The sequence below is a fragment of the Trichomycterus rosablanca genome, chromosome 4, assembly GCF_030014385.1.
Source record: "Trichomycterus rosablanca isolate fTriRos1 chromosome 4, fTriRos1.hap1, whole genome shotgun sequence".
Lineage (NCBI taxonomy): Eukaryota > Metazoa > Chordata > Actinopteri > Siluriformes > Trichomycteridae > Trichomycterus > Trichomycterus rosablanca.
In genome coordinates, this window is record NC_085991.1 from 33,228,338 (window position 1) to 33,237,526 (window position 9,189).

At 37.3% G+C, this 9,189-nt stretch overlaps 1 protein-coding gene across 1 annotated transcript; it reads left to right on the plus strand.

Annotated features, from left to right (window-relative positions):
- The first annotated feature begins 304 nt into the window (after positions 1-304).
- On the plus strand, positions 305-8,670 carry prox3 (prospero homeobox 3). The gene is made up of 5 exons (XM_062993240.1): positions 305-477; positions 2,567-4,068; positions 5,017-5,124; positions 6,182-6,382; positions 7,398-8,670. The coding sequence occupies exons 2-5, from the start codon at positions 2,596-2,598 to the stop codon at positions 7,584-7,586; spliced, it is 1,971 nt and encodes a 656-aa protein (XP_062849310.1). The 5' UTR covers positions 305-477; positions 2,567-2,595; the 3' UTR covers positions 7,587-8,670.
- The last annotated feature ends 519 nt before the right edge of the window (positions 8,671-9,189 follow it).

A 9,189-nucleotide genomic window follows, 5' to 3' on the forward strand; every position in this document is an offset into this window, starting at 1 on the left:
GGTTTCAAAATCAGCAATAATACGTAATGGTTGAATGAATGAATGCGACATGCCAGTAATAAAATAACCTGCTATTGTAAAACACAATATTTTCTTTGTTCACTTGCTGCATCATTTAACTTATAACTACTATATTTGCAGCAAAATATAGCTCTGTAAAGATTGCAGCTGCATATGAATTGTTTATTCTGATGAAAATCAATTTGGTCCCAGCCACTTCCCACAACCCAGCACAGTGTGTGTGTGTGTGTGCGTATGTGTGCGTATGTGTGTGTGCATATGGACAATCCCACTTTGGCACCCATCTGACAGTGAGTGTGTGCGGTTGGTAAACGGAAGGGATCGCAGCAGCGGCAGCAGGAAACTCGGCACTTTTCTTCTTTACATCAGCACTAAGCGATCATCTTTTCAGGAATAAATACCAGGAGATCACAGATCAAAGTGACGATCCGGATTCGCCTTAATCTGCACTGTAGTGTAAGTCCATTTTACACTGTTTGAAGCGTGTATTTTAGCTGTTAATTTGTTTCTGCGTTTATAGACAGGGCGGTCAGTGCGTCAGTGCGCTATCGGAGTCGCTCAACATCATCCGTCCACTTTTATATGATCAGATTTAACACCCCACAAAAACTACTTAGAATAAGTAAGTGTGGGCACAGGCTTCTGAGTTATGTTCGCCCATGATCACGGTTAGAGTTCCATTATCAGCATCAATCCATGAATGGCAGTTAATTCTAATAATCACAAACCCTCTGTGAAAAGCAAAAAACGAACGAACAAAAAACTACAACCTTAAATCATCTAGAAATCAGATTTTAGATACTTGATTTACTTATTTAATTGTGTCTCAAAGCGATTTAAGAGCCACAAACAATCAATCTAATTCTAAATTATTGAATTGCATTGTTTAAACCACACTTTAACTGTAGATCTAAATGCATAAGTGTAAATATGTTCTATTAAAATGATAAATTATAATGTACACATAAAATTTCACAGTAAAGACACACTAATGTATGGATATTGTAAAACGTTATTTTATCAAATGTACATTTATTCATGGACACAGCTTACAAACACATATACTGTACAATGGATTTTACATTACTGTTATATTAACCCTATATTAATCTAGAATCCCAGCTGATTTACGCAAAACCTCCTTTACACACTTTGAGTATGAGGTGTTAAAAACCAACATAAAAATGCAGACGGGTTACAGGTAAAAACCAGTATAAAGTGTCTGGGTTGTGTACTGGGCCACCAGAACATCGTTAGTGCATTTTCGCATAGATGTATTCTCATCCTCTGGTCTGTACTGAAACGTTGGACCACGATTCTTTTAAAATGTCTCTTAATTTGGTAGTTGTTTATTGTGGTAAAAGCGCTCTTTAACATGTTTCTAAAATATATATATATATATATATATACAGTATATTTTTTGTATACTATACCAGCTACACATTATTGGTTGCCATTCTGGAGGTGACCATTCCTATAATGATAAAGGTGTTCCATTGTATTGCTGATCGGGGGACAAGTTAACCAAAAGCATTTAATACACTTGTCTGAATGCATCTGTGCTCACTGTAAGTGCAATTCCCCATTAGTTCTTGGTTTAGTTGGTCAGCTGTCTGTATATTTGATTGTGAATTACTACAGTTATTTAAATTTCTTTTTAATTCACATCTTAAAATATTTAAAGCTGCTGCTCTAAATAATATTCTTTTTTATGAAGAACATACAATTTCACTGTAATGCTACATGTACACTCCCAAATCTTTTAAATAATAACATTAAGTAATGGTGATTAAGAAACATTTAGACCTTAATTCATCTATGTAAAAGTGTTATTTTAAAAACATTATGAAGTGATGCTAAACTTATTTTATTATAAATCAACACTGACCTAACCATAAGGAGACTCCAGTCCCACTTCTTCCCATTTTCAATGCTAATAGTAGTAGCAATGTCAATAACAATAGTGCTTAAACATCTTTTTAGACTTTTGTACATTCTTGGCAAAAAGATCTTGCAAAACAGCAAAGGCATGATAGCAACATAGTTTAATATTTAATACTCATGTTATTATGCTTCATGTCAAGGATGTGTCTCCTGTCAGTAAATATCACATGCAATCACAGCATAAAATTGGTTGTGACTGGAAAAATCCAGCATTTTAGGCAGGTATTATAATATATATATATAGATAATAATTCTGATTTTGAATTATTTATTATTTTATACTATAATATATACTACAATTTCAATAAATCCATGTAAATTTACAGCAAAGCTTTATAGTTTGTTCCCTATAGTAATGTAATAAAAATATTGACCTTTTCTCACTATCTCTATGTATGTGGTAGGGGAGAAACCCAGTGAGAGAGAAGGATGAGGGCTATAAAGTCAACAATCTGAATAAACAGTGGCCACAGCTGTCCATGAGCTGATAACTCACACATGCAGAGAGAAGAGAAAGAGAGATGATGCCAACAAAGATAACAGCAAAAGCCTTGCGTGCAATATTTAACCACTGTTTAAAAATGATTGTCTCTCATTTTAGAATCCCAGGCTGAAGGAAGTCGAAGGGTGATGGATTGCCCTTCAGATTTTTTTCAGCAGCCGCTATCCCAGGTGTGCCACTTTGACCTGTACCGCAGTCCACCAGAGTCAACCTCCATTGGCCCCACCATTTCTCCACTTCTGCATCCCAACAGTGCCTCTCAGAGGTGGGGTGGTTATAGGCAGGAGCAAAGCTTATTCTCTGGACTACCAGCACATGAGGAGAGGCAGGAGGTTGATGCAGAAGTTATCAGGAGAAAGGCAGCTGCAGAAGGAAGCATGATTCTACCTTACCGCCTTGGCGATAGAAGAAAATGTTTAGCACTGGAGTCTGATGACTGGAGCCAGGATTGTGTAAAAGCAAAGCAGCTAAAAGTAAACATTATGGCAAAGAGAGAGGGTGATGTGAAAAGAGAGGGGCATAAAGAAAAGATAAATGTCCCTCAAATGGTAAGAGAGGAAGCAGGGAGAAAAAAGGTGAGCAGAGAGGGTAGGCAGCGGCAACGACGTGAGCTGAAACTCCAGCTAGAGGAAACTAGAGGCAAACTGCTAGAACTTCAGCGCAAAGTATGGAGAGTATATGGTGAACAGCATGTAGAGGAAGACAAATCAGGAGAGGCAGAGAATGACAGAGTTGTGGATGAGACAACAGAGATGTTCTCTGAAGGAGAACCAGATGATCGTCTTTCTAGTGAACTTTATGCTCCTCTGAAAAACCATGGTACCAGGAATGGGAATTCTGAGGCTCTCTCAGGGGATCCTGTGGACCTGGACTTGGATGTAGACCTAGATGGGGAAGGAGTGTGGCTGGGCTGTAGCCTGGTGCAAGGAGAGTGGGAAAACTTAGGTGGCAGTGCAAAATTTGCTCAAGCTTTAAAGCAGGAGCTAGCAAGTGCTGTGGCTCGGGTCATAGACAGGGTTCTTGACCTTTATGCTGAATCCGACCACACCTCACCTTCCACTTCAATACTGACCCCAGAGATTCCCACCAGTAGGATGCTGGACCCAAACCCAGGCAAGAAGGCAAACCTTAGTGTGGGAGCAAGCATGACAGAACAAGCAGAAGCATTGCCACTGGTCACAAAGAGACATCAAGAAAGGAGAAACTTCATAACTGACGGCAGACATAAGAACTCCCTGATTCCTCAGACCAGCCCTAGCCTACCCCTTGTTCCACAGCCTACACTTCCAGCACTTTTAGGACCAAGGACCAAGGACCCTTTCCTGCCATCCTGTCCACCAAACCCCACTCCACTTCCGCTGCCTCTTCTCCACTACACCATGCAACACCTTTTCAGTCGTTCTTTGTCCAGTATGCCGCTACATAAAGATGGCCTCCCTAATGAACCCTTTATGGAATTTCGTTCCAACAATCCATCATTCCCACCACTACCTCTGCTTGGTCCGTTAAACCCTTCTCTTGCTGATAGAGGAAGAGATGAGATAATGAGAGTAATGGGAGTTGATGGAGGAGATGCAGCACTTTACCTGGGCCCTGGGACAATATCCTTTTTACTTTTTTTTGGCATAAAAATGAATTTTATTTTTAATATTTGTTTGCATTTGCTTATTTTTTTCTTACATTCATTATTTTTATTTTTATTTCATTTTCCTATTTTACCACCAATTTATCTTGGTCAGCGTGGCAGTGGGACTAGTTCTCCAAGAATTACTAGACACAGTGAAGTAACACACAACTCTGCTTGGCAAGTCTCCCATAAATGTCATTTTACCCTAAATGCCATCTTACTAATAGCAGATTAATAAATGCTGACTTTACTTGAGGCGATTCTTTTGTGACTATTGGGGGAAATTTTATAGGCAAAGTAATTTTGGGAAGATTTATTACAGGTTGAAGTTTTCTGTATTTTTGGATATTGACTTGTACTGTGGTTCACCAGACTCTGTGAGTGATAAGTAAGATGTGGCTCACAAGTTACATTCCAATTTATCCCAAAGGTGTTCAGTGGTATTGAAGTCATGGCTCTGTGTAGGCCACTAGAGCTGTCTTACACTAAAACTATTAACTCTTGTCTTAATGGACCTTGCTTTGTCCGCAGGAGCAAAGAGTCTTCCCAAACTGCTGCCACAAAGTTAAAAGAATTTAAATTTGTGTATATAATTAATTCTATAAAATTGTTAGCAATGTGTGTGGCTAAAACACCTAAAACAGTAATTATGAGGAATGTGTCCACAAACATTTGTCAATATAATGTATCATACATTTGTTTTTAGCTTTCTTCTTGTGTGCTCATTAAATTTCCTTTTAACACTTTCTGTTGTCATAGCTTCAACCAGACTAAAATTACAGGTGCATATCAACAGTAATGACATCCTCAATAATGACTGTTTTCATGTAATGTGTTAAAGTGAGACGTACATTAGAAGTACTTGGGTTCTTGGGTTGCATGTTTTTGTGTGTCTTGTCAAATTTTCCTTAACTCCTTGAACTCCCAGGAGGGTCTCTCACCCTGTCATTTGAAGAAAGCCAAGCTGATGTTCTTCTACACACGTTACCCTAGCTCCAACACCCTTAAGACCTACTTCCCTGATGTCAAGGTACTCTTTTATTACAAATGACCATTTATATTTATCTAGCTGGTAGTAATTTTTTCACCAGCTGCATTAATTGAATTAAAACAAAAAGGGATGAAAAAGTAAATGTTGCAATTGATTTTTTCTAAAGACTTTTTATTGCCAGCATTTATATAGTAATGGGAAAAGGTAATTGCCCTTACACTGCTGGGTATTTAGGACTGTACTGTTTGTTCAAGTCTTAGCTTGTAGAGTCTGTAGCTAATAGATGTTTTTTGGACTTTATAATTTTAGCAGTCTGGCTGATCTTGAGTGAATATATGTATATTGTACAGGCCTTGCGATAAATCATGGGTGTGTTTTTAATTAGCTAAACTGGCTTACCAAAAAAAATGGTAAATTGGTTAACTAAGGAATCAAAAGGCAAATACTTTTTATTGGGTAAAATATGGATATAATTACATTGTATAATTTCTTTCAGTAAATAAATATACAAAATGCATTGTCTTACTTCGGTTGCCTTTGTGAACATCATGTTAAGTGATTAAAATCATTTAGTGTAAATAAAACATACAAATGTATGTTTTAGTTTTAAATTGGCACCACTATTCAGTATAACTGACAGCAAGTTAACAACAAATTTTCATCACTCACATTAAACTCCAGATTTGCCTTTTTTTCTTCTACTTGTGTATGAGCATTAATGCATTTATGCTAGGCTATGCTATGCTAAAAATTGTTCCTCTTCTAATGTAATTAGTAATCCATAACTCTTGATTCCACCTATTGGTGAGAGTAACAAAGCATAAGGAGAAAGATTGAAGATATTCAGAAATTCAGTTACATCTGATTCTTAAAAATACTTTTTTTTACTTTTACTTTACAACTACTCAAAGCACTGAGTACTAAATTGCTAAATAACAAGTATTTAGAAATAAAGATTTGTGCTTAATGGCAAAAAAAAAATCATTTAGTGTGATTATACAGTAACCCTGCACTTTTTAGAGACATATTTTTTGGCTTGTGTTTAGGGACGTTATGCATAAGTTACAATTAAATGTTATCTTTTGTCTCTCCACAGTTCAACCGCTGTGTCACCTCACAGCTCATTAAGTGGTTTAGTAACTTCAGAGAGTTCTTCTACATTCAAATGGAGCGTTTTGCACGTCAGGCTGCTCGTGAGGCTTCTGCCACGGCTAGGGAGAGGACACTACGTCTAGGCCGAAACTCTGAGCTCTTTCGCATTCTTAACATGCACTATAACAAGAGCAATGATTACCAGGTAGAATGGATTTGTTTGTAATGATCTTGCAAAAGGGTTAATGTGTATGACGTACTGGGGTCAATGTGAATGACGTATTAGGGGTCAGTGTGTATGCCGTACTAGGGGTAAATGTGTATGCCATACTAGGTCAATGTGTAGGATACTTGTAATAGTGTTAAATATACTTAAAAGTGGTTTGCAGTTTCAGTTGTTTTCAGAAAGTTGCAGATGCATGTTTAACTGTTATTTGTTTGATTTCACAGAACAAAAGACAGTAGACAAAATGGGATTGATAAATGGGTAGCAAAGAAAAAAAACAATTGCTAACCATTAGTGTTAACATTAGTTAACAAGGATCTTGGATAACAAGAGTCTTATAATGTCTCTTATGTCTAGAGAAAATTAAAGTCTTAAAGTAGCCTTGTCAGTCCTAATTTGAACCCAATAGATATGCTGTGTTGAGACCTAAAACAAGCATATGCTATAGCACATGACAAGATCTAAAGTTCAGAAAATATAGAAAATGGTTAGTTTTTCCTGCAACCAGTTATTAAGCTAAAATGAATAACAAGAAGGATATAGGTTTTGGATATCTTGGTGTTAAACTGGGAAGGGCTATTGTCTTATAGCAAGAAGGGCCTGGGTTCAATTCCTCCAGCCAGGGTCCTTTCTGTGTGGAATTTGCATGTTCTCCCTGTTTCTGCATGGGTTTTCTCCAGGTGCTTCGGTCTCTGCCTACTTGGTGCTACTAAAATTGCCCTAGGTGTGAGTGTGTGTGTGTGTGTGTCACAACCCTGACCAAGATAGAGTGCTGGTAAAACAGACAAACAATGAATGAATGAATGAATGAATGTTCCTTAAATAAGCTAATAAATCTCTCAGAAAAGAGTAAAAACAAACTTGGACTGCAAAACAGCTTTTCTGAGAGTTCGTCCATACTAAAAAATGCAGACAACTTTTAAAGTAGTAATGATCACATTAGTAAGCTCAATGACCAAACCCAGTAATCACAATAATATTTGAATCTTTGCAGGTGCCTGACCGGTTTGTGGAAGTGTCTGAAGTGGCTTTACGGGAGTTTTTCACAGCCATTCAAAGTGGGCGTGACGCTGACCCCTGCTGGAAAAAGTCCATCTATAAAATCATCTGCAAACTGGACAGTCCTGTGCCTGACAGCTTCCGTTTACCAGGCTGCCCCATGGATGCACCCCGCATGGCCTAAGGATTTTCATGAGTGTACTCATGCATACATCAAATAGGCTTATAGAATAGGGTCGATAGATACACAGACCAGATGGATTTAAAGTTGTTATGCCTGTCAGACATTCATACATGTTGACAATTAACAACTCGAGGTCGTGTGTTATTGCGAATAACATCACGGCTGTGATGATCTACGGCACTCACCTTCGGCTCGTGCCTGCGACCAAATCACAGCCGTGACGTTATTCGCGATAACACACTCCCTCTCGTGTTCTATTGCTTTTATACAACAGTTTTTACAAAATAAAGAAAGAAAATAAATCAAAGAAGCCCTGAATTTCATAATAAATATGCTTTAATATTGACAATACCTTCCGCCAAAAAGTAGTTCCACAACGAATATAAAGTTTAACACTACAAAGCAGACATCCCAAGTTGCAAAAACTCATTTCAGGGAGGTAAGAAGAACAAGAAGAAGAAGGCAAGAACCTCCGAAGGGAAAAAAAGAAATAAAAAAACCTCTCGCACACACCAAAGGATATGGGTGATAACAGAACTTCTAGGAGCTGCTAACTGGGCTATTAAGCTAACCGTTCGCGTTACAAACACATTAATGTTCCCTACATAGTGCACTAGACAATTGATTTATGTTCCCTACACGGTGCACTGGATTGTATATCAAATGACGGATTTAAAACGCGACCGGGAAAAAAAGTCTGTGTCGCCTGCGTGCGCGTTTGTGTGCATGAAGCTTGTCGTTAATGGCAATGCGTCAGCGGAGTGTGAAAAGGCCGTGCTGTTATCACGAATATCAGCACCTTTAGAACGCTTCTCAACCAATCAGATTGTAAGGTCGGAACTAACTGTTGTATAAATACAAGTACATTCCACACTCACTCACACAAAGATTTAAAAATATTACATTTCTGCAGCTTTGTACATAACTATTCTGATAAATTTTTTATTCAAATTTGTTTAATAACACAAATAAATCCCTAATCCTATAAATCACACCTAATTTAAACATTCAGATGACCCCCAAGACACAGGTGTGTCAGTTTTGTCAATAATTGTAATAATTGTTAAAACGAAATTAAAAGCATAAGGGATCAAAAAGTGTGAAGATTTCTTGTATAACATGTTAAAACCCAAGAAATGAACTGGGTTATTATATAATCAATGGAGCTGCATTGATTTATACATTTGCAGTGAAAAACAAGTAACCCATCATTTGATCAGGTCTGCTTTAAATCAAATATTTAAGTACACTATAAAGTAAAGTATGTGGACATCTCTTCTATGTATTAATTAAAGGAATTCTTGTTACACCCATAGCAAGCAGATGTCCAACCGCAATTAGGCTACATAAAATCTATTTTCCTAATTTAAGTTCCAACATCATGCCAGTCAATATTGGAAAAGTATATAATGAATTTTAGAAGGTTAAAGAGATGGCCTAGCCCAGCATTATCTTAATTATCAAAAGCACAGCAAGAATAACAATTGTTTTATGCATGTAACTTTAGCACATAAGACAGCTGGAAAGAAAAATGATTATCATTTACGATGTTTCAAGAGAATATGGAACATATGACTCTTTAAAATGAAAAAACTAAATGTAT

What these genes read in the sequence shown, in the direction of transcription:
- prox3 (XM_062993240.1), top strand. Translation starts at nt 2,596, where the DNA reads ATGGATTGCCCTTCAGATTTTTTTCAGCAGCCGCTATCCCAGGTGTGC. An exon ending in TTTACCTGGGCCCTGGGACA is followed by an intron (nt 4,069 to 5,016) that starts ATATCCTTTTTA and finishes AACTCCTTGAAC; the next exon opens with TCCCAGGAGGGTCTCTCACC. An exon ending in ACAAGAGCAATGATTACCAG is followed by an intron (nt 6,383 to 7,397) that starts GTAGAATGGATT and finishes GAATCTTTGCAG; the next exon opens with GTGCCTGACCGGTTTGTGGA.